Source organism: Lichenostomus cassidix, chromosome 24 (genome assembly GCF_008360975.1).
Source record: "Lichenostomus cassidix isolate B80296 chromosome 24, HeHo_3.0, whole genome shotgun sequence".
In the NCBI taxonomy this organism is placed as follows: Eukaryota; Metazoa; Chordata; class Aves; order Passeriformes; family Meliphagidae; genus Lichenostomus; species Lichenostomus cassidix.
The window spans coordinates 6272364-6297600 of NC_139504.1; the positions used below are offsets into that span (position 1 = coordinate 6272364).

The window sequence follows — 25237 nt, forward strand, 5'->3', positions numbered from 1 at the left end:
CGGTGACCCCCGCCGCTCCGGTTACCGTGCGTTACGGTACAGCTGAGCCCTGGGGGGAACGGGCAGGGGGCAGTTCTGCGGCTTTGCTCGTTAATTTGCTCCCGTTAAATCCGTTGCGTTGGTGAAAAATCCGCAGAAAAGGTGGATTTGTTGCCCGGCTGCGGTTACCGAGCCCAGATCGCCGCCGGGGGGCTCGTGGGCTTCGGCCGCTCCGCTCCCCCGGAGCCGGGAAGGCTCAACACCGCCTCCAGCGGCGCGGGGCTCGCCGGGGCGAGGATGCTGGGGCGGGGGGACACCATCCCGCCGGGAGGGTGAACGGGCCAGCGCGGGGGGAAAACACACTGGGGGAGACGCATAGGCTGCCGAGCGGGAGGATGCCGAGGGGGACATTCCCGGGATGGAGAACGCCGGCGGGGGTGCACCGCGAGAGGAAGGACGCCGGGGTGGAACCCCGGGAGCAGAATGCTTTTGGCGGGGGTGGGGGACGGCGACCCTGGAAAGGGGTAAAGCTAGGAACGGGGCGAAAGCTCCGGGTCGGGCGCGGCGGTGCGGAGCTCGGCGGCGGTGCGGGGACACGGCCCCGCTATGGCGCTGCTCAGCCGCCCTCCCGGGGGTCGGGCCCGGCTCCCCGGCTCCCGCCCGCCCCCGCGTCCCCCTGCCCGGCCCGGCGCGGGGCGGTGCGGTGAGCGGTACTGCCCGTGGCTCCGCCCCGTGACGCGCCATCTCCCGCGGGCGGCGCGCGGCGGCGGCAGAGCGAGGCAGGTGCCGGTGATGGCGGGTCGCGCCCAGCCCAGCGGCCCCGCGGGCAGCGGCGGCGGCGCCCCGGGGCTCCTCCCGCTGCTCCTGCTGCTCCTCTCCGCCGCCGCCATCATCCCCCGAGGTACGGAGGACGCGGACCCGGCCCGCGGGAAGCGCCGGACGGACGGGCGGTACCGGGGCGGGCGGCGCGGGGAGCGGGGTTCGCCCTCGGGGATCGCGGCGGCGCTCGGGTAGCTCCGGTTGCGGCGGGTTCGGGCCGCTCCCGCCCGCCCTGCATCGCCCCGGGCCGTGGTCCCGGGAAGCGCCCCCGGCGGCGGGAGCGGCGGGCGGGTTCACCCGCGCGTGGCGGCGCGGCGCGGGCAGCCGCTGCCGGTTTCCATGGAAGCGGCTTCTCCCGCTGCCCGGGGGGTCATCGGCGGCCCCGCAATTAAAAACTAATTGCTTTGCGCGCCCCCTCTATCCCCCTCCTCTCCGCCCCCCCGGTGTTTGCGGCGGCGCGGGGATGCTGCACCCCCGCGGGAGCGGGGAACCTGTTGGAATCTGAGTGGAACTTGCGCGGCGCTTCCCTCTCCGTCTTTCTCTCCCTCTTCCTCCCTTCCCTCTTCTCTCTCTCCTCTCTCTCCCTCCTCTTCTCTCTCCCCCGGTGCCCGCGGGGTCCCCGCCGCAGCCGCGCCCCCTCCCCGCTGGGCGCGCTCGGGGGCGATCGCCCGGCTCGGGCGCTGCGGCTGGAGCGGCCGCTAATTGAATGAGGCTAACGAGTCCCCCGAGCGGGGCCGGTTGGGTTCCCTCCGCGGCACTCTCGGGGTGCGGTGTCCCCGGTGCGAGCCCCCCAACCAGCCTGGCATCGCTCTCTGCCGAGCCCGGGAGCCGCAGCAACGACCTGCGCTCGTGTCCGGTGGCTTCGGTTCAAATATTCCCCGTTAATGCGGTTCACGTTTCCCGTGTGCCCGTGGGGCGGCACGGGCCGACATGGCCGTAGGAGCGGGTGCTGTGCCCGGGATGTTTGGGAAGAACAAGAGGCCATTGAGCGATCTGTTGAATCCCGCTCGTAGGAAAGGGGGGACGAAGGGGCCGCCAGCCCGGCGAACAAAGAGCTTTATTCACAGCCTGTGTACATGTCCATGCCTTCCCCGCTCTTCCCGGGCGGCCTTTTTGGTGGGATGGTGGTGGGGGGAGAGCGCCGGGGTCGTTTTCAGCTCGTTGTCCCTGCGAACGGGGCCGGGGCTGGTGCTCTCCGCCGTCTCCGAGCTGCGCCCGGCTGCGCTGGGCAGCCCCGAAGGGCGACTGAGCCCCGAGCCCGGCGCTGCTCAGCCCGGAGCCCGTCCGGGGAGCTGGAGCGATGCAAAGGAGCCACCGCGCCGGCTCTTCGCGCTGCGAGCTTGGAAACGCTCCGGTCCGCCTCCCCGCGCCCGGCTGTCGCTGCGGTCGGTGTGTTGTAGCTCCTCAGATGTTTTGTCACAAGGTACTGTTTGAGTGTTTGGTGTTTTTCGCTGCCTGGTGAGTCTCCCGCCGGCGTGACCTGGGGACTTGTACTGAGAGACACCCGGATTGGAAATACGAGCCTTACTCTAGGACGGCCGCGTTCGTCCTTTGTTTTGCTGTCTTGCTCACCTCCAGTTCTCTAGGAGCAGTTTTTAGCAGGAGGCCAGAGTGATCCCCCGCCCGGCTCAGCCTGTTCACCGCTGCCCGGCTAACTGTGGCACTGTGATTTGGGATCACAGAGCTGCCGAAGGGAAGCAGAAGCAGCGCTGGGTGCTGGCTGTGCGTGACCCGTGCACCGGGTGAGCCGACGTTGTGGTGCTGGTAGTGAAAGATAGATATTTTGTGGTTGCGGTGCTGTGTTGTGAATCGCGGCATAAAATCCCAGACTGTCTGCATTTAGGCAAAATTTCCTTACAGTTGAAGACCTTTTTTTCTTTTTTTTCCCCCCCATTTCCCCCCTTTTCCAAGCTATCGGCGTTAGCGTCAGTGTTCTGGGAAGAGAGAATTAGAGTGTGGCAGCAGCGCAGAGCGCTGTCACTGTGTCTCCCGCACGGTTGCCACCCGAGGCACAGCGGTGCCAGCATCGTGTCACCGCCGTGGTGGCACCCCGTGATGCGGAGCGAGGCTGAGAGTTCTGCCGCCTCCTTTCACGGAGGTGATTGGAACAGCAATAGGCAGCAGTGAGACTTGGTTTGAGCTGAGCCGCTAACCTGGGATGAGCATCCAAATGGATCCGTGCGTTTCTGTGGTTCCTCTCTAGCTGCTCTCGATGCTTGGCAGTTAATTAAGCTGCCGATGCCCCTGTGCAGCAGGGCGAGGGCTGAGGAGTGGTCTCGGAGTCTGTCTGCAGTGGGGAACGCTGGCACAGGGCACGTTAGGGAGAACAACTTTCCAGCAGAAGGCATGGGAGGTGTTTGGAGACAGCGTCGGCGTGGAGCTGCGACCTGGCCGTGGCACGGAGCTGCGAGGGGCTGGCCGGAGGTGGCTGTGGCTGCAGCCTCCGTGTCTGGTGACACCAAACCAGCCCCGGAGAAGCCCCCCGTGAAGGCAGAGAGCGCTCCCAGCGCGGCTGCGCTGAGCCAGGCTCCGTTGTAAACACAGAGTGAGTTTCCAAGGAGGCTTTGTATGCAAGCGAGGAGAGCCTGCTCGTCCCTGGCCTTCAGCAACACGCGCTGCGTTCTGCATGCGACGCAAACACCGGCGGGGAAGGGGCTGGGGAATAAAGTGATCCATCTGGGTTGCAGCTTGGGCTCATTTGTCTTGCGTGTAGGCAGTTGAGCCCAGGTTTATAAGCACGACAATCTGGTTTGAAAGCACTGCCAAGGCGGCTCCTGAGGATGGGAAGGCAAGGAGAGCGCTCTGCTCCGTGCGTGCTCTGCTCTGAGGAGGGGGAGGCTGTCAGCACCTTCGGCAGGATGGACACCACCGGCATGGACGCTGTTGGGATGGACGCTGCCGGGATCCCCTTGGCACGGGTGGCCGCTGCTGGTGCACAGAGGTGGCTGCGGTGACAGGAGGCCGGAGAAGAGTGGCGCTCCCCTGGGGACCCCCGGCCGGATCAGCGGCCGTTCTGCTGATGCTGCGCTGCCGTCGCCTTTGTTTGCCTTGCGCTGTCTTTCCCGGTGTGTAAATAAAGAAGGCTTTGTAATCAAACAGCCCTGGCTCTGTCACCCGGGTGCTTGGCCAGCCTTCCCCCGGCCCTGCCAGGACCAGGAGCGTTCGGTGGGGACATGTCTGTGCCATCGGTGAGCTCTCTCTGCCCTATTGCCGGGTGGAAAATGGGTCAGCTCCTTAACCCTGCGTCTGCCTGGGGCCACCCGGAGTAAAACCTGTGTTCCAGCCTGGATACACCCTCTGTTTAAACGGACCATCCAAGCACTCCTCAGAGCACGTTTGACGATAAAAAGCAAACCCACGTTCCTGCATGTAGGCAGAGTTTTCTGGATGTTTCTCTTTGATGGCTGTTTTTCTAGGGATTATTGTCAGACTTTGTATAGGGGTTTTGACAACCTGTTCCTCTTCTGGGTTCTGGTAGCACCTGGTGATGCTTCTGTCAGGAAAGCAGGGGCTCCCTCCTGTATCCAAACATTTCGGCTCCTGTCTGCGGCTCCAGATCTGAGCAGGCTCCAGGAGCAGAATGTGAGGCTGCAGCCTTCCCTGGAGCTGAGCCAGGAAGTGAATACTTAACGCAGTGGTTTGAGAGCACAAGCAGAGCTGGACACGCAGCCGGTGTCTACTGAGAAATTGGATGCTACGTGTTAAAAAATATAAGTCGTGCTTGTTGCTCCGGGGAACGTTGTGCGGTGCAAACCCACCGGCGCTAAATAAAGGGACACTGTGGAAACCTGCCACGGAGGAGAGACCCTAGGTGGAATGTTGTAATTAGGAGTGGTATGTACTTGTTTAAGTTCCATAAATCAGTCTCTTTCCCGGGACGTAATTGCACGCTGCAGAGAGCAGCTGCTGCTGCGGCTCCCGGGGCGCTCCACCACAAATGCTTTGAAGGTCGCCCAGCGTGGGCTCAGGCGCTCCAGGGCAGCGTGCTGGGGAACAGGGTGGGTTTGGATGTGCGGCAGGCAAGTTGGAAGGGAAATACCACGAGGCTTCATTCTCAGCTCTGGTGATTGGAACGCGGGGAGCTCTCGGCTGGGACGCGCGAGACGAGCCGGCGTTTGTGGTTCAGCCACGAGCTGGATTTAGTTATTCCAGTTTTTAATTTGCAAGGGCAGGATGAGCCCCAGCTGCGATACTGTGGCTGCAGGCGACTCCTCTGATGGCCCTGCCCATGCGTGACCACCACCCGCCTGCTTTCTGTCAGCCGGTTTTGCTGTGAAAACAGTTTCTCTTCTTCCTGGTGTCATTACCTGTTGAATCCTTAGGTTTTCCTGCTGTGTTGCACATCAGGCTCTCCCATCTTTGCAGGGTGTTGAGTTGGGTGTTGGGGATCCCCACAAACCACTGTGTGCTGCTGGATAGGGCTCTGAAAACCCAAGTTTCAGGTCAGTCTTTTTCACCCATTTGAAATTCCAGCATGGAATTGAAATCCCAAAGGAGGTTTGGTTCTCGGAGGTTCTTGGAGCTGTTGCTGAGCCCACACCATGCAGTCACCCGCAGTATGTGCCTGGTGGCTGCTTGCATTTAAAGCATTTGGCTGTGCTGTACCAGGGACATTTGCTGCCCTCCACTCCTGGTTATTTTAGACCAACAATGTCCCTCCGTAGGGTTGGGCTGGCTATTTTTACCCTGTGGTTTGGTTTTAATTGACTGTGTTCTTCTGTGGTTTAAAAACTTGAGCATTTCAAACACTCTGACCTTACCAAATTCTCAAGGTGAATCAGTAGAATATTTGATACCCCGTTAAGTTCCAGTCTGAAGGATCAAAGAGATACTTAGGCACATCTCTTTGCTCAGAGATATAAAACTTTTGTGGGCTGTAGCTTAACTGGAAAATGTATTTAGTCTTGCTTTTTTAGGTATTTTTTTGTCCCTGGAAACGCTGGCAGCTCCTCGGTGTTGCTGGTTTGCTGACAGTCTCACGTGCAGGTGCTGCAGGTCTGTGGTGGATTTGCCTTGGTCCTGCCCAGCTCCCCGTTTCCCTCTTTGTATTAGTTCCAATCAGGTGCCAGTATTGAAGGGGGAATAGCCTCTTCACAGTACAGAAGGGCCAGCATTTTTTAAAACCCAGGTGTGCATTTGGCAGTGGGAAATAGTTGTGTTGGAAATCTTCCTCCTCTGCCGATCCCAGCTGTGAAGTTTGCCCTGAGCAGTTCCATTCCTGGCTTGAGCCTTCTGTAGGAAGTGTCCTGTTTTCTGGAGCCCTTGGCTGGGCAGTGGCAGCCATGGGGGATGGAGATGTCTACGTGCAGATCAGGGAGATGCCAAGGCTGCCCATGGGGCCACATTGCTTCCTAAAGTTGTGCTCAGACATCATGAGTTAGGTGTATAAACCCCTGGGCTCGTGTTACGTCTGGAATAAACTGCTCTGATCCCGTGGTGTCCTCTTTGAGCAGTTAGTGAGTGCCTGAACCTGATTTATGATCTCCTCCAAGGTCTGCTTCCAGAATGGAAATGTCACTGTGTTCCCAAATCATCAGCAGGGCTCTCAAGTCTGACTGGACCCCTGCAGTGGGAGTCTGCCCTTCACAGAGAAGCAGTTGGGTGCTAATCCCAAATGTGATAACTGTTGGACCTGAGAGACCTCAACATTTGGTACAGAAACAGACCTTTTTGTTAGAGCAATAATGCTGTTTATGCAGATGAATTTTTCACGGACAGCATGAGACCATTTTGGGGCTTGGCAACCTCCAGCAAGGCAGGTCTGGGAGTGCTGGTGCTGAGGATGGAGTCTGGGTTACACCTCATCTGCAAGGTGGGTGCATCCCAGACCCCCCACTCCCTTCCAGCTCTCACAGTGTATATCCCTTCTCCAAAGTATGACAGGAGAAAAGAAATATGAAGCAGCAAAGTGACATTCCCTCCCTCCCCTTCTCCCCCCGTGCAGCAATAGAAATACGAGTCTGAGTCTGCAGCGTCAAAAGAGAGATCAGAGTAATCGGATCAAGCAAGAGGAACTGCTTGTTGCTGCTTCCCTGTTTTTAAATGAGGCTGCCTGGCAGCTTCCCTGGCAGAGCACTTTCAACGTTAGTCGTGTTCAGCTTTGTCGCCGGGGTTGCAGCGAAGTCGGGCTCTGTGAGAATTGGGCTGGAAAGGGAACTTTCCGTGTAGCCTCTGGGCTAACACACAGAAATAAAGGCTCCCTGTGCCCCCACGGCCCTGGTTTTGTAGCCAAGCAGAGGCACATCTGTCCCTAATTCTGCAGAGAGAGTGTTCTCACTTGATGCATTTATCACAGTGATGCTGCTCTGGGATGTGCTCTGTGATGCTGATACATCCTTGACCTTGGAAAAGCACGGTGACTTTATCCAAAGCTGTTCCCAGCTCACTGCCCTGGTGTGGCACAGGTTAACTCTGGGCAGCAGCTGCCCTTTGTCTATGGAGAAGTGTTGAAATAGTTCTGCTGGGTTAAACCAGGGGCAGGGAGTTTGTTGTGGATTCTCATTCTAAGCTATTTTTCTTCAAAACACAGTTTGAACTATTTCTCTGTGCTCCCATTGCCTCTTTGACATCTTCATTTGCATTCATGTAGACATGACGTTAGAATCTTGGTAGAAGCAGGGAAGCTCCTAAGGGTTACCCTGCTGCTTCTCCCACTCTGTATGGAATTAGATGCTTTTTTCAGCTCTTTGAGGACAGGCCATGCCATGCACTCACAGGCATGAAAGCAGAAAGCCCGCTGCGCTGGTTTGGGTGCCAGCAGCTCTTTAAAAGCCTTCATGCCAAGATCTCTCCCTGCTGTGGGATGCCAGGGTAACGTGCTCAGTGCTGAGATCCCGAGAGATGCCTCTCCCGTTATCGGCTCCTGGTGACAGCCTGACTGGGCTCCCTGGCTGGGGAAGCTGGTTGACAACCATCAAACCCTGAACGCTTGTCATCATCGGCCGTCAGCTTTGTCAGGCGGAGCTGCTGGGGATGGTTGCTTTGTTAGGACTGCTCGGAGCAGCCAGCTTTTCCAGGGTGGGCACAGCAGGAAGGAACAGTGAAACCCCTGCTTGCCATGGGAAGAGTTGTCTCGGTGTTGCTCGACAGCTGCTCTGGGTCTCCAGGCAGATCAATTCCTTTGCTGCCCTCGTTTGTTGCTGCACTCTGCAGAGTCTGGAGGAGCAGTGTGAGGTTCCCCAGGGTTTGCCAGGAGGATTCCTGTCCTGGAGGGCAGGAGGAAGCACATATCCCTGTCCAGAACAGGAATCCTCTCCCTAGTAGATGCCTGAGGCAGCACCTGTGTAACCTGCTGTGTAACCTCTCTGTCCACAGTCACTGTTGGAGGGTGGTTGCAGGGAATATTTCTCTTGGCGTGTAAAATGTGAGTGTAATTTGTCCTTTGGCACTTTCCACTTCTGCCCTTCATTTGCTGTGATTTTAGCAACTGCTTGGAATGAAGACTTGCATGATTCAGAGTCTGTGTCTGCCGGGTCACGACACGCAATGGCTGTTCTTGCCCTGGCACAGTTAAGGACCAGTTTTCCTCACTCCTGGTCTGTGGGTGGCTCCGAAGCAGACGTTACTCATCCCCGAGTAGGCAGAACCACCGAAAGCATCTCCCACGCTGAGGTTGCTGAGCTCTGTCCACACAAACGGCTTTTCCTTCGATTTAAAGGTCTTATAATCCAAATCGTTCCATAGAATCTTTAGCAGAATGTACAGGTTTAATCAACTCCCTGAATCCATAACTGCCAGGTATTGCTTCCTCAGCACGAGGAGCAGAGTCGCGTCTCTCGCTGGGAAGAGTGAAGATTAAAGCAGGATAGACGGGAGATTAACAGTGTTCCCTTCAGACATTGCCAGGGAAAGGGGGGGAACTCCGAGATGAGAAATAAAGGAAATACTTGGAGGCAAATCACTTATTGCTCTGTAGGAATCCATGGAGCCTTGTAAACAGAGGGTTTATGGCAAACCCAGTGCTGTAGCTCTTAAATCACTCTGGGAGAATTTTGGATGCAGAGTTAGAGGATGACTCGCTCCTCCAGGCTCTCATTAGCAAATTGCATCCAAAATTTTCGTGTTAACATGATGTGTGTGGAATGCAGCTCGGGAAGGTCGAATCCAGCTGTCTGGTTTGGGATACTCTTTGTGTTTCATGTCGAGGTTGGGTGATTGATCTCATTCCTATTTTGGAAGGGGGAGGTTTAGCAAGAGTCCCATTAAATGGGATTTCAGTGTTTCCTACAGAATTACCTTTTCAGTTCCTACTAGAATAAATACATGGTGGGCAACCTGTTGTATTCACAAGTCACTGTTTCTTTTTCTTCTTCCCCTCATGCACTGCATCCCTCTAAATCTGACTTCTTTGGACAAGGCAGGATAAGGGAACAAAAATAGTTCTCCGTGGGTGATGGGGTCCTGTGGGGGTGTAAAATTCCTGTCCAAAGGTAGGGAGTGGCAGAAATGATCCTGCAGGAAATAAATGAGGATTAGTAAGCTATTTTCAGCCTGCTCATTTGCTTCTTCCCAGGGAGAGCCCAGTGGAGTGGCCAGTCCAGTGGGTGTCCTGAGGGATAAAGGGATTTTGTGCTGGAATTAATGTGGATGTTGGTGGGTGTGCATGGACAAGTAGGATATTGGAGGAAAGTGGTGAGATCCTTCCCTCCTCCTCCCGGATTTCACTGCCCAAAGAGTGAACCTTGCGCTGAAAACTGTTCCTGAATCCTCTGGGAAACCTTTGGAAATGCAGCTCCTTGTTGCTTTACATAAAATGTCTTTGTAGCAGGCGAGGACAGCAGCATCCATTAAAGACACAATCCAAAGCCATGCGAGAGTTTTAATAACTTGGTATTTTTGTTGTGCCAAAAAATCCAATTACATACGGAATCACTTTTCCTTTATAAAGGTCTGGGAGAGTGTTTGCCTCAACTGCTGTAGAAGCGGCATTTCACTGAAGCAGCTGAAGAGTCATTTTTGTCAGTTTAATGGGTGTAATAAAATGGTCCATCTTGGGGGGGGTGGGAGGGGGACAGAAAAGCCTCTCTGAAATTGGGATCTTTTAATTTTAAATTGGTTCCTAGGTTGTATGAGGATTTCAAAGGCAGATGGAGAGGGAAGAGCTCTGGGTAGGTGTTGAAGCAGCTTGTCCCTGTTTTTCTGAGAAGTATACAGATCTCGTGGATGAAATATTTACAAAATGGACATGAAATATGCACGTGTGTGCAGACAATCTGCAAAGCCAAGCACGGGAAGGTGGTGTGGATGGCTGAGGGCTTGTGGCTGTGGCAGCCAGGGTGGCCCTGGGGGCTCTGCCATCGAGTCCTTGGTGCTGTCAGTGATCTCAGAGTGCCATCAGTGCTTCTTGCTCACCCGACATGGTTTTGCTTGTCTGGTCTCCTCTTGGAGTGGCTTTTTTCAGCCTTCATTTGTCCAGATTATCAGCATGCAGAGGAGAGCTGCCTGGTATTTACATGATTTAGTTGTAAATATGGTTAAGTGTTGATAGATATTGTTGTCATAAGTGCTTACAGCTCCTGGACTGATTACTGAATTTCTTATGTGGAAATCTGTACAAGCTCAGCGTGCTTGCAGCTTCCCAAGGGAAGTGCGAGGAAGGAGCTTGTGGTTTCCGTGTGGAAATCAAAGCCCAGATGTGGCTGGAGTGGGTGAATTTATGGGGGAAGTATTGTCGGGTTTGGTTGGCAACAACTGGGGTTCTGAGGCTGTGATGAAGGGAAAATAAAAGGCTCTTGTTCCCTGCTTTTGTGGGAACAGATGCTGCTCTGTGGAACAGCTATTCGGGGCTGATAGACATAGGGAACATCTGTAGGGTTATACGCCAGGGGCTCAGGCTGAGGGATGTTCTTCACTGCCACTGGGCTGAAGGAACAAATGTGTTATTTGCTAGGAGTTTTATTTTTCGTTGACTGATCGGCTCTGCTTGAACCACCCTTGTTTAACAGTCTTATTTCCAGAATGTTTTACATCCCTCCTCAGAAACTTGAATTTGCAAACGAGTATTTCTGGGAAATGTCTCTCTGAACGCAAAAAGCCTGAATTTGGCAGAATCCTGTCCGGGGGGTGTGGATTGTGGAGGGCTCTGTGATCTTAATCACAGTCCTGAAAACCTCTGGATCTGTTTGCCCGCAGAAACAGAGATCTGTGGGGGTGATTTGGAGTTCTGAGCTGGGAATGGTTATTAGGATAAAACACAGGAGGAGAGGCCAGTTGTGTTGTGCATGGAGGGGATTTGTGGCTGTGATGTTCAGCTCAATGCTGAATTTAGGGCAGAGATGAAAAGCCTCTCCCCACCCCGATGTGCTTCTCAGTGTAATGCCAACACTCAAATCCTCGCCGCGCTCGCTCGGCTCAGGCTGTGGGAAGAGAACCTGGGAGCTTCATCCCCAATCCCGCGGCTCTGGTGCCTCTCACAGCACTGTACGTGTGAAGTGACAGGCAGCACTGCCATGCCCACCCCTCCTGGATGTATTTCTTGGTTTAGAGCTGCTTCCCAGGGAGTACAGGCGAGTTGGAAGGAGGCTCTGTTCCCTCCCAGGCAAAACCTGTCCCTTCGGAGGGAGCTGAAGTGGCGTGTCTGGATTTGCAGCGAGGTTTGGCAGCTTGTTTGCCTGTCAGCCCCTCGATTCAGGACTGTTTTGCCTTAAAGGGGGAAAATCCCCCAAACCCCTTCACTCCTGGGGTCAGGAAAGAAGGGAGAAGAGGAGCCCCGAGTACTTAGTATGGGCAGTGTGAGCTTTGTGGAGTCACACATCCAGATGGATTACATGAGGAACTTGACATCTTGTTTAAAAACAAATCATTCATTATGTAGCAGTGAATAATCAAGCATTACGGTTTCATCTCTGGAGGTTCCTTTTTTGGTTGGAATTTTGATAGTTCAGTAATTAAAAGCTGTAAGCTATTACACTGTCTACATGTTGATCAATTGGTAATTAAAAAGTTGATGATAGATATGGTATTTCATGGGACTGGTTGGTTACGGTCAGATTTCCTCCGTGTGTTTTGAAAATTGTCGTTTAACTTAACACTTAAGCGTTTTTCAATATTCATGGGCTGTTTTACTTGATTTTTATAAATGCCTTTTAATGATCACAATTTGCATATGGTAATTCAGAATCAGAGAATCGTTTAGGTTGGAAAAGCCCTGTAAGATCATTGAGTCCAGCCATTAACCCAGCACTGCCAAGGCCACCACTAAATCATGTCCCCAAGTGCCACATCCACACGGCTTCTAAATCCCTCCAGGGGTACTGACCAGGGCTGGACAACTTTTTAGGGGAAGGAATTTTGCCAATTTCCAACCTAAAGCTGCAGGGGAAGCCTGTTGGTCTGCTGAGCTCCTTGCAGGTGAGGGGGTTGGAGGTGAGTTTGATAACACAATCAGGGATAAAGCAGTGCAAAATGAAGGAAAACTGGGTTGGTAATGGCCTCTGTGATGGAAGATTCATTGCTTCAGGAGTCTAATCTGAGACCAAAATGAAGCCCAAACCTGACACTCTTCAGAGCATAATGCAAGATTTACTGCTCTGCCACGCTCAAGAGATTAAAAAAACAACCAGCCACCCTCCAAACCACCCTTCCTGCAGCTGCAAAACTCAGGGAAAACCAAGGGGCTTTGCTTCTTTGGAGTAAAAAAAAACAAAATAACCCCAAACAAAATGTTTTTGCCCTGTGTTTGCCAAGGCATGCAGAGTCCTCTTCCTGACACGTGGAGCGGCTGAGGTGGGACAGTTTGGAGGTGGCTCTGGCAGTGAGGAGTGTGATGGTGTGGTGAGGAGTGATGCTCCCCTGCTGAGGCCACAGACTGTCCCATGCTGGATGATCCCACCTGGAAGCTGCTGCTGGGGAATTTGCTGGGCTGGGAATCCTTCTGGAGCTGGGCTGGCGCTGGCACTGTGCCCTACCTGAGCTGCAGCCCTGGCACCACTCACCCAGCTTGGCTTGCACAGGGAGAGCTGCTCGAGGCTCCTGCCAGCCTGATCTAGTGGAAAACACCTTCCCATCACCGAGCCTGTCAGTCCTGGAGAAGCCTGGAGTGGTGGGGGAGCTCATCCTGAGCTGCGCACCTGAGGAGGTGCCTGGTTTGGGTTGTGCCTCCTTCGTGGTGAGGTATCCTTGGCACTGGACTGCTCTGAGGAGGCAGAAAGTGAACTCCCCAAACACTGGATCCTTCCAAAGGGTGAACCCTTCCCAGCCCTCACCCCGATCCCTGGGATGTCCTTCTGAACTCCAAGACAGGCTGATCTGCATCCTCCTGGTGCTATCAGCACCTGTAGTGGCTTCACCCACTCCTTGGGGACAGGGACAGCGTTGGAAGTGACCAATTCTGCTCGAGGTGAAGATGGAGTGTCAGTGCACCACATGTGTCCTGGAAAGCCCTTGGTTTAGAAACCACTTTGTCCTGAGACACTTGTTGCTTTGTGACAGCTGGTTCCAGTAATTTGTTTTTATAGGGCAGTTTGTAGTAAATGAATGACACGTTGAATATTTTAGCGAGATTTTAGATTATCTAAAGAATGTTTTCCGGTTTACTAATTGGTAGATAATGCTGAATACATTGATGCTGACATGAGCAAATGGATGTAAAATGATTTTGAAGCGAGCCTCATTAGAAGATGCTCTAATTCAGTCAACAGGAGATGTCAACTCGTGGCCGTGTGCTCTCAGACCCAACTGTGGCAGCACTGGCTTTTACAGGTCTGTATTAATTACAGGCAGACGTGGGGCTCTGGGTGAGTCTCGTTACAGTCCCAGTGACAGGTTCTGTGAGTTGCCCTGTTAGAAGGCAGTAAGTGAGTAATTAGTGATCTTGAAGAGCTTCTTTTGGCCTCTGAGATGTCCTCAACCAGGCGAGGGTTGACTCTTTGGATCAGACTATTTCTGGGAAATACCAAAGAAAGGAATCCAAGGGTGGCTGAGCTTGTGCTCACATGGGCAGGGTGCCCAGGTGAGTTTCCGTGCTCAAAAGACTTTCCAAAGGCCTGGTTCTCATGGTGAAGCAGAGTATGCTGCAATGCATGGCGTGTTCCCTGATGGATCAGATCCTCAGAGTGGCTCCTGATGAGCATGACAGTCCAAAAGCACCTTGCTTTAACCCCAAAGAGGAGGTGGGTGTTGTTGTCTCCTCAGGTAATAAATCCCTGCAGCGCCTGGTGCTCCAAGTCCCATTTGTTGTTCAGAGAGGGAGATTTTTCACTCGCCTAGATTAGGATCTGCCTTTTTTTGGGTCTTCCATCAATAAAATTAACTTTTCCCTTTCTCTGTGCATCAGTGAAGGATGTTGCTTTGCTCTCTTGCAGGCAGCGTCTGAAGTTTTGAATTCATAAAGCTGGATTTGCTCAGATCTCTTGTTTTCATTCCCTGGAGACAAAGGGGGCAGTTGGTGCCTTTGCAGCTGCAGCCCACTGTTAACCCTTTGTCCTTCAGGCTTTGCTTTGCATGAGAGATTGTGGGGAAGGTTTTACCAAATGTGATAATTCTAAGGGGGGGGAAAAAAGTCTCTCTCAGCTCTGGTGTATTTGGAAATGCACCAAATACGAAAGTTAAGGGATTTCTGTAAGGTAATTGATTCTCCAAATGCAGCCAGGTGCAGTGGGCATCAACATTGGGGGAGCCCTGAGAACGTTTGGCAAAATGTCTAAACCACCCAATGCAACCAACTAAAAGATACTTCTTACTTTTCTAAGCAGAAATGGAGCAGTTTGGGGTTAACTTTCGTGGGAGCAAGTCCTCAATTTCCTGAGGCTGATCTCTGCAGACATGTGGTGGATAAAAGCTGCTGCGGGGAGAAAGTGAGGGAGCAGAGTCCTTCACCAAAGCCGCTTTCCAGGTGCAGGATGATCAGGAAAAGCTCTTCCAAAGGGGGAGAAAACCTCAAAAACCCCCAGGCAATCAGGTTTCAGCTCTCCCCTCCATCATGGCCTTGCCAGGGCATTCAGATGGTGGCTGGAGCCTCACTGAATTTTCACAAATGTCTAAAATTAATCAAAATTAATGTTATCCATTTAGTGCATAATCCTTTCTGTAGGCTGTATGTAGGCATAATCAAGGGATGCCAAATGTATTACATTACCTGGGATATTTGGGGATATTTTTATTCTACTCAAAGTAATCTGCAAGATCTGATATGAAGAGACACAAAAGGTTAGTTGAAAGCAGACAAGAACTGAATCATTGACTTGAGGAGGAACTGCATTGTGCAAGCTGTAATGCTCCTTCTTATTCATTACCGCAATTATAATTATGGAACCCAAAGTATTTAATTGGCCTCCCAGACTCTTCACACTGAATAGATTGCATTGTTACCATTTAAAAAAAATATCCTCTTATGCATTGCAAATACATGTGCGTGTTGCTCTCTGGTTCTCAAGAGGTTTCTTTGTTTATGTGACGAGCGATTAACTGAATTAGGGATCTTTGCTGTGTTGTGTCAAATGAGAATCCAGCGGAAGAGGAATTCTTCCCAGATATCAGGTGATATTAGAGGCTTTAAAAACATAACTTCGTGCATTCAAACCACCAAAACCCAGTGTAATCACGGTTGTTAAAAGAGTTTTCATCCCAGAAGTGTGAAATTCTGGAGGGAGGAGTCAGCACTTGGAGCTGAATTACCCCAGCTCATGGCAGGGAGGTGTGGGGTTGTGCCCACTGGTCCAGGATCATCCTGCTCCAGTTTATCTGGGAAGAGCTGCCTCAGATTGGCTTGTTTTATGTGACTTTGTGTCTTGTGTGTGGAACAAACAGCCACGTTTAATTACCAAGCAGTAATTCCATCCGCAGGGCTCTCGTGAGCCTCCAAACGCAGGCAAAGCCTGTTTGTTTCTCCATTAACAGCAGAAAGGTGCGGAAAGGTTTGTTTTTCCGCCCTCGTTCCGGCATCCCTCGTGCCTCTCAGGCAGCATTTATTGTCCTTTCCCGATCTTTTAATGTTCCCACAAATGGAAGGACAGTGAGTTTGGATATACCCAGCTCGTAACTCGCCATCCAAACGGCTCTTTAATGGAGCGTTCCGCCGGAATTGCTGGTTCTCCTCGTTGGCTGATCCTCGCTGAGGGGCGGTGGGGGACGAGGGCTGAAACCGTCACACACAAAGATGCTGTGTGTAACACTTGGCAGAAGGACCCGAAATTGGATTACAAGCTCCTATTCCAGCAAGTAAACGTCCGCGGTGTTTTTTATAGCTTATCTCTATTCATCTCTGTTTGCAGGCTCTGCTTGCCAAGCGTTAATGTAAACACTCTATTTTGAGACGTCGGTCCATTTGCCTTCTGGAAATCCTTCTTTTATAAGGTGGTAGTAAAGTCTGTACATAAAACCAAAATAGCTCTGTGGTCATAACTGCGCTGATGCTGTGTGGCTGGCAGTGCTGGACACCTCACCTGGGGTTGGGGATGGAATTTGGGAATAGGAGCAACCAGGGCAGGGAGATATATCTGTGTGTGAGTGTGTATATGTATATATGTATATATATGCATGTGTGTATATATGTATATATATATATATGATTTTCTCTCTCCCCACTGAAGCTGGAGATCTCTGATAGCGGAATTTGAAAGAATTAAATTGACTTTCAACTTATTGGACTCGCTTCCAATAGTTTCCTAGAACAAATTTCTCGGGGTTGGTGCTCGGTGCAAAATGGATGATGGTTCAGACTCTTCAGGGGATTTCGGGAATGGTTTTATTGTATTGTTGGTTTGGCCAAAAGAAATCATATGTGGAAGCATCACCTGGAAGAGATTAAAAAGAGAAAATGAACCAATCTCATGTGTCCAGCTAAGGAGTTGAGTATTCTGGTGGCGTAATATGTTGCACAATATTTTGGAAGAAACTGTAAATTCTGGGAAACATGGCCTGGAAAATGTGCGAAGAATCCCAGCATTCTGTGAATGTGCAATCTGTGCAGTTCTCGGAGGGAACTGGGTGTCAAGTACTTAAGAATATTTAGTGGTTCAGAGCCTTCTCGTGTTTATTTTGGGCTGCTTTGTGATTGGAAAAAAGCGTAAGGATTGAGATACTTCCTTGCCTCCTTTGAGAGGACCGACAGAAGTGAATGAGGAGATGAAGGCGGAACTTCCCAGCGGAGAGCTGTTTGTATGGGAATGAAATGAAAATGTGCCTTCATAGCGCCAGGAAATCTGTAAATAAAACCTGTTTTTCTTCCTCTCTGTTTGCTCCAGTTTCCTGAAAACTTGTTTACATATTAAAGGGTGTTAAACTGTCTTCCTTTGTGGCAGGTCTTAGTTGGAGCTGGGCTGAAGCAATGGGAATGAAAGGATCCCATCACTATGGATAACGGGGCTGGCCTTGTGACAGTCTGGGAATTGGTTTGGCAGGAAAAAGAAAAGATTCTTTCTATTTTCAGGCATTGCCATGAGGTCAGGGAGGGAAGTAAGGTACAGGAGAAGCTGCCTGCACCCATGTGGGCTAGGGGGACAACTTTCTGCTGTCACCTGCTTGGCAGTGCTTGCTGAGATGAGGCTTTAGGTTGCTACTGGTGTTGGTATAACAGTGGTGTCTGGAGGAGCTTGTTCTGGTTTTAAAAGGTGGTTTTCTCCTATTGGCCACAAGAAAAGAGGGATGAGAGGAAGGACATCCCTGGAAGTGTTCAAGAGCAGGTTGGCTTGGAGCAAACTGATCTAGTGGAAGGCATTCCTGCCCATGGCAGGGAGTTTGGAACAGGATGATCTTTAGGGTCCCTTCCAACCCAACCCGTTCTTGATTCTGTGTCACAGTAAAACCATGAAATTACATTAAATTTGAGACCTAATTGTGATGCTTTCTGAGAAGGCTCTTGGTCAGGCAGGAGCCTGTGACTGAAACGTGTTCAAGTGATGTTAGGAGTGGAAAGCAAAATACAGCTCAGTCGCTCAGTTCAACAAATGCATTTTTACTGCCTGTAATACTTTGCTGTTATGTTAGACTCGCAATTTAGCATTGGTTCTGCTGTGCCCCTTTGCTCTGCATCCTCAGGGACCTCGGGCTCAGGTGTGCTCTGTGTGATGTGTGTGATCAGCCTCCCTGGTGAAAAATGGCAACTGTCGCTTAATTTTTATCCCCAATTATGTAGCTCCAGGACCCATTTTTCAGGTGGAATGTTGGAGCCATTAAGAAGAAATAAGTAAACTCTGCTGTATTCCATCATTTCTGGCAGGTACCCAGTGGTCTGTAGCCTTAATATATGTGCATTTCTATGCAGGTATTTTTCATAAGGCTCCTGCCTTGGACTGTTTGACGCTTGGCTTGCTGACTTCACTCAGGGCAGGAACAGGAGTTAAGTGAATCCTGGGCTGGGTGTGTGGAGCTGTCGATGGCTCTGTGCAGTTTGCAGCTCTGCTGGCAGTGATGTGTTTGATGCCTTCAGCTGCAATATTTGTAGCCTCGAGTAAGGCAAACCCTTCCCTGAACCCTGAATGTTTTGGGGAGGTGGCATTGTGTTGCTGGTGTTGTTTAACTCGCTGGATTAGGGCTGGCTGGGCTGGTTTGTGCTGTTCCTGTCCATCCAGGGCAGGATTGCTGCTGCAGCATCAGGAGCACTGATGCTCCATCCCGAGCCTGAGGCATTACCAGGCTTTGCCAGCTGCTCTTGGTGCTTTCCTTCAAAAGCAGTGACCACCACAGCCTTGGGTTGCTGTAATATTGGACTGAGTGAGGAGTCCAGAGTGTCCTTTCCCCTCCGTTGAGGAGTCCAGAGTGTCCTTTCCCCTCCGTTAAGGGGACAGAATTCCTGCATCGTGAGAACACGTAGGATTTCCAAGCTGTTGGCTTCATTTCCAGTGAAAAGCAAGGCGGTGATTCGTGGATGATTTGACATTTGCAAAGGTCGTTTGAGGGAAGCTGGGTTACCTTGGGAGAGCTGACAATCTGTGCTTGGCCTTGGGTGCACTTGGGGCAGTGGTTGAAGGTTTTGGTGAGAAGCCTGGTGGCTTTGCTGGGAATCTGTCCTTGTGCTTCATACGTGTTTCTTTATGGCCTTCCTAAGCTGGGGGAGCAGCCTCCAAGTTGCCCTGATTCTTGAGCAGATTGATGGGTGAATATTCACATAAAAACACCTGAACCTGAAAGGGGCTGGTGGGATGTGTGTCTTTTCTTGCTGCTCTTGATGTGACTAATATGCTCCACTTCTCCAGAGGAAACATGGGAGATGAGGATGTGTTCTGTTTCCAGAGGGGATTTTGCGACAAATTTGTCAAATTTGACCTCTCAAAAAATGGCAGAAAGAGTTTATCAGAACACTTGTGAGGTTAATGTCAGCTGTAAACTGACTTCTAACTCTGGGCAGCAGAGGATGCAAACAGCCTCCTTGGGTCTTGTTTCAGGAGCAAAATACACCTGTGCATAAAAAAAAAAGCATCTAAAACCATCAAATTCTTCCTGGTATGAGCACCCAAGATCACGGAGAGGTGGCTGAAAGAGATTTTCTTTATTTCTGAGATAGGATCAAAACTATTAGATAATTTCTAATTTAGATTTTAAAATCCTCCATTTGCAGGGGATCCGGTGACATTCTCTGTCGGTTTTTGCACATGCTTATCTGTCCTGGCAGTTTTTGTATTTCTGAGTTTCCCGACTATTATGTTCAAACCTTCCTTGCTGGAGAGGTGTGTGCTGTAAAATTGCTCAATGGGATTTCAGCAGGTGTGCAGATTGCTGGGGCCAAGCCAGAGCTCATCCTCTCTGCATCCTCTTCCCAGCGCCAGCCTGAGCCAGGAGAGGAAAAGAATTCAGCAAACCCCGTTCAAGATAATGTGATTTGCTGCAAAAGTCTGTATTTTTAGGATGTTTACTACATAGGTCTGAAATTACGTGGGCAATTTGTTGCCCTTGACAAGGGAAAATGTATCTCCGGTGAAATTTCATACTAAAAGCAATCTTTTAATGGACCTTTTCCTCCCGAGCTCGGTGCTGTAATGGCACTGCCTGCACCGTAAATCAAGGTGCTCCTTGTGCTGGGACCACAGAGCCGGACTTGGGGAGGATGTTTCTGCTCTCTGGGGCAGCAGTTCCGGCATTGGAACCCAGCTTGGTTCATTATTTTCTGTGGGTACAGCCCGTGGTCTGTGGAGAAAGCCCTCCTGTCGCCAGGCTGTGGCTCCAGCAGTGTCCCAGCAGTGTCCTGCTCTGGGCTGGCACCAGCAGACCCTGGGAGGCTGTTTGGCTCCTCTGCTGCCCAAATAACAAGGAGTGCAGTGGGCTGGGGCTGGGCTGGGGAGGGTGAGCTCTGCCCTGCAGCATCCCCAGCACGCCTGGGCTGTGCTTCCCCTGCCCCATCCAGCCCCTTCTGTCCCGCTGGAGGCTCCCAGGGGATCCTCATCCATCATGGGCCAGGTGTAGAGCACAGAAATGTGCTTTCAGGACTTGCTGGGACGCCTCCTGTGCTCAGCGACATTTGCTTGGCAATCCGGGGAATTAATGCTGAGTTTTGTTGACCCACCTGTTCAGGGGGAGGTTTTTAATTACCTTCTTGGTGGCTGGCCAGCGGGATAATGCCTGTACACGTTCCTTCTCCTCTGTTTGGTTCCCCCAGCTTGAACACAAAGCGAGCATTAAATTGCCTTTTCAGAAGTGTGGCAGCCTTTGGAAGGGGCGCCTGCTTTCCCCTATCCGACTTGTATCTCGCACCCTGGGGTGCCAGGAAGTTGAATTTCAAGGGAAAAAGCTCAGCAAAGGCTTCAGGAGCAGCCAGGATGCTGCAGCACTGCTCAGACAGCTTCCTGCTTGGGAAAGGCTGCCTGTGCCCTGGCTGGGACTGGGGAGGAATGAAGGAACACCAGTGCCTGCTGGCATGTTTGGACAGTCTCCTGAGTGCAAACTGGGAGGTGTGGAGTGCTGAGGTGTGTTTGCTGCAGTGTGGATCAGCACAGGGTCCTGTCAGGGCTGGTGAGCTGTGCTAGAGGCCAGGGCTGCCCAGAGGCTTTACAGATTCCTGGTGACAGCAGCAGAGCACTGTGTGTCCTGGACAGGCTTCAGGAACTGAGCTCTGCTGATAGATTTTTCCATGCTCTTTCCCCAGGCGCCCTTTTGTTTGCTTCTCAGTTGACTTTTTGGTGTCCACTGGCTTTTGTAATCCTTCCTGTGCCCCCGGAGGTTGGTGGCAGCAGCAGTTCCATGTGTGGCATTTTGCTCTCCCTTGTGGCTCTGCTTTAGGGAGGGTGCTGTGCCGTGGTGTCCAGCAGGTCATGGGCTGAGGGGTTGTGGTCATTCAGCCCACAGTGGGAGCTGTGAAGGAAGGAGTGGGGCTGGGCATTGGGGTGAGGCTTTCAGCTGCTTTAATTGCCACTTCTGCAGCCCCTCCTGAGTGCCCTCAGACCAGACCTGGCCTGTCTCACAAAAACTGAAGGTAAATGGCTGTGACAAAAGTGACAAACTCCACTAGAGCCCTGCTTTCTCCCCAGCTGCTTTGTCAAGTGCAGTTGCTCTGGATGCTCGTGGCCAGAGCTGATGGCAAACCCTCCAGCAAGGATGTGATGGGGCTGCTGGTTGGCTCTGAAGGGAAGTGAGTTTGCTGGAAATCCACTGTTCTCTCCAACAGCATGGGTTCTCCTCTGACTCCTTCTGCCTTAGGAGAAAGAAATTCACTGCTCTCTGGTAGATCCAAGTGCTGAGAAGCACTTGGGTGTTCTGGCAGGGCTTTCAGGGAGTCAGTGTTCTGATGGGATGGTTTCCTGGGTTATTGGGGTGTCCCAGGGGAGTGTGGCAGCACTGGTGAGCTGCAGCAGAGCTGGGGCAGCCAGAGCCACTGCCAGCACAGTTGTCAGAGATTTCCTCAATGTGGTGAGAGGATAACTCTGACCTTCCTCTGAGGGCTGTTAAGGATTAATGTTTGCACAGGGCTTTGAGTATGTCAAGCTTTATGTAAATAGCAGTTATGACTCTTTTATTAATTCCCTCCCCCAAGTAAATAACCTGGCTGTGTGTGATGGGCTCTTGCTGCAGCTCCTGCAGGCTGCAGGGAAGGCAGTGAGGCTGCTGCAGCACTGTCCCCTCCCAGGGCCACTGTGACCCCACCACCCCTGCAGCCCTTCCCAGTGCTGTGCTGGGAGCCCAGCTGGGCAGAGATGCTGGTTTGCTGCCCTGGTTTGCAGCTCCTGCCCTCCCCAGGTGTGTGACTCACTCCTGTCCCTGGCACTGCAGCAGGGGACATTTCAATCAGCCCCTCAGGCCATGCCACCTCCCTATACCAACAGTTCTTTTGGGATTTCCACAGACGTGACTATGTCCCTCCAAAATGCCAGTTCTAGGTCTGAATGTCCTGCCATTTTGTGCTGCACGGTGTTCCTTGTGCAGAAGAAGAGCTACATTCATCCTTGTCGTTTTGGACTCCACGTTCTGTGCATTTGTGACTTGGTTTGCTCTTAATGTGAGATGTTTAGAGAGAGAGGATTAATATCTGGGGTTTAGCTCCTCTGCCCTTGTGTTTGTGCATTTCTAATCAAGGCAAAAACATTGTTAGCAGAGATCTCTATGAAAGGTTTGGGATGTGAGGCTGTCTGAGGTGTTTTACTGCTGAGTTCAGGAGCTCATTTCCAAAACTTAGTGTTGTGCCTAAAACCATGGAGGGTGGGAATTGGCTTTTTGCCAGTTAGTTACTTAAGTTTAAGAGATCTTTGCATTCAAATTACTTATCTGGAGTGCTGGCAGGCTAATAAATTCCAGGGACTGTTCTAAATATTGTCAATCTCCAATGTAATCCTATTAAAATAATTGAGTATTTTCAGGGTAAAGAATTCCCTCATCCTCTGTCCCCAACACACAGGAGAAAACATGAAAGGCAGCCTGGAGTGTCCTCTGCACATCATTGAGCCGACACAGCTGAGATTCCTGGCTGTGGAGCCATGAGATTCCCAGCAGCCAGGACTTGGAGAGGCACAATACTTGTACCAAAGCGGTCTGCATTCCAATCCTGTGCCCTTTTTGGGGACATGAGTGGGTTTTGTCCTCTCTCCCTGTTTGATTTGGCCTGGTGCACCTTGGTTTTGGTGGGAGACTGATGTTACCCCCTGGGATTTGTTCTTGGAATGCAAGGAGTGCCCAAACTCACCGTGCCTGCTCTGCCCAGGTGTCCTCATTCAGAGCAAAGGGAAGCTGCTGAGCCCACAGCTCAGTGAGTGTCTGATCCTCACGGCACCTCCAGGCTGGAATAGCTGGTGGCAGCCCCTGCCTGCAGTCTGTCCCCATTTAAGAGCTGGATGAGATCTCAGGATGCTGTTGTTTCAGCTGAGCTGGGACAATGAGCCCTCCTGGTGGCAATGCAGCCCCCAGGACATCAAACAGCCCCTGTTGCCTTTTCAGAGCAGACAGCTTCTCCAGTTTGCCTTTTGATAATCTTCAAATGCAGGCCTGACCTGAATTTACAACACGGAGGAAGAAAACGAGAGGAAAAATATCTCCCAACAGCTTTTAAGGTGTCTTTGACAGCAGTAAACTAGAGAAAATAAGCGCAAGTTCTTCCCTTCCCCTTTGCTTTTGTAGGTCACTTCAGGGGAAATCTGAGCAAATCAGAGAACTTCAAAAACAACCTCCAGCCCAATCGCTTCCACCAGGCACCCAAACCCCTCCTGCCACACAGCCCACAAACCTCACATTCTCCTTGGCAGCCTCGTGTGAAAACCATCTTGGAATAACTCGCCACAAAGAGGACACGAAGTTCCTTTGGTTTGGCAAAGTAAACAGGTTTATTTTTGTTTGCAGAAGGTTTTGCAGAGCAGAGCTGGCCTGTATCTTTTCCTTGCCTGGATTTACCCCTGGGCCCAGCAAGTTTGAAAGATGTCACTTGGGAAAGAAGGTCAGGGGGCTGTGTTGGTGGCTCCTGTCACTGAACCCTCCTGACCAGAGGTGCCACACGGATTTCTGTAGAGCAGCAGCCCCAGCTCTGTCCCTGCCACATGCTCCTTGGGTTCTGTTGGCTCCTGTCGTGCTGCTCACGGGGAGGAGGGAGCAGAAATGATCCCATAACTCATAACTCATCCCATGGCTTGCCCTTGGAGTGATTTAGTTGGCTGGCAGAGCTGCATCGATCGGAGCTCCTGTGGAGCTGGGCTGGAGGTGCTGCTCACCTGAGCAGCGCTGGGCTGCTGGCACTGCTCCCGTGTGTGTCAGTGCCGTGGGGAGGGATGTGCCATTATTGCTGAAATATCGTCTCCACAGGCTCTCAGGGGATGAGGAAAAGGCTTTTTGCTGCAGTCGGGATAACGCCCTGGCGCTCTCACAGCAGGATGTGGCTCCATAGATTTTCTCCTCGCTGTTTTTAAAAACAAGCCAGCAGATACAGCTGATAAATGATGCTTTGAAGCTGCTTTCAGGTGTCCAGTGATTTTGGCTGTGATGGTTTATTTGCTTGTGTCTTTAGTTTGGTTCAGGCCTGGCCGGTGACAGCAGGGCTGCCCTGGGCACTGATGGTGTGTGAGGTGTGGAGTTGGCCAGAGGAGTGAAGGAGTCTCTTTATTTACCTGTGGCAGCAGTTTTGCTTTGCTGTGGATTTCAGGGAGCATTGCAGTGTGCTGGAAGCTCTCTAAGGGATTGTCTCCTGCCATGTGGTACCTTTGCAGGAAGGGTTTGTCATTGTCCTTTGGAACAGCACAAATCCAAGGCTTTTGCTCAAAACCACTCCAAGCGGGGCTGAGGCGCTGCTGGAGGTGTGGGTGACATATCTCAGCGTTTTCATCTCGTTTGCTCAGCTTTCCACATCTTTTGCCCTTACAAAGCAAGATGGAGTTTATTGTCTAATCACCGAAGCTGCCGAGTCAGGACTTGTGTCCAGGGTGATCGTTGTCAGTGCCAAGAAACAGAATTGAGCAAAATTAAACCCAGACCTGATTAGTGACCTACTTACAGGATGGAGAAGGTGCTGAGATTCTGGCTGAAGCGAATTCAAATTCCCTATTTCATTGTATTTCCTTGATTAATAATAAGTGAGTGAAATATCAGTCAAGATTTTTTTTTAAAGCAAGGAAGCAGCTTTAAAACATTACATTTATTTTACCTCGGGAGAACTTAATTAGCTGTCAACAGCACAACACATGAGTGGTGACTTTTGAATGAAATTATGAAATCTCTGTTCCTGAGGCATTTTTCTCCCTCCTTCCAAGGCAGAGGGAAACACAACAGATATGTTTAGGTAAAAGCTAAGTAATTTTTAGGAGAATGCTTTTGCCTGCACCGTTTTCTTGCATTAATTACAGAAGTGTATAACCCTTCAGTTCTGATCTGAATGTGAGCAACCAGCACAACCAGGTTATTAAATCAGGTTGCAAATCCAAGATCAGGGTCATGTGGTTCTCTGTTTGATGGGCTAATTTCTTAAGTGATTGAACTTCTATCATTCCACTGGATACCATGGTAATTTACTTATTTCACAAATGTGATAAATAAACCACAGCCAGCAAATCACTCAAATGGTCCTAATTTAGAGCTCCGGGCTTTTGCTGACACATGATGG

General features: G+C 51.4%; 1 protein-coding gene across 7 annotated transcripts in view; it reads left to right on the forward strand.

Annotated features, from left to right (window-relative positions):
• Nucleotides 1–724: 724 nt before the first annotated feature.
• Nucleotides 725–25237, forward strand: part of CADM1 (cell adhesion molecule 1) — a 131344-nt gene continuing 106831 nt past the window's right edge. For all 7 annotated transcript variants that reach the window (XM_085081913.1, XM_085081915.1, XM_085081914.1 and 4 more), the window contains exon 1: nt 725–880. In XM_085081913.1, the coding sequence (XP_084938039.1) occupies nt 772–880 (109 nt within the window). In that variant the 5' untranslated portion in view covers nt 725–771. The remainder of the gene's footprint in view (nt 881–25237) is intronic.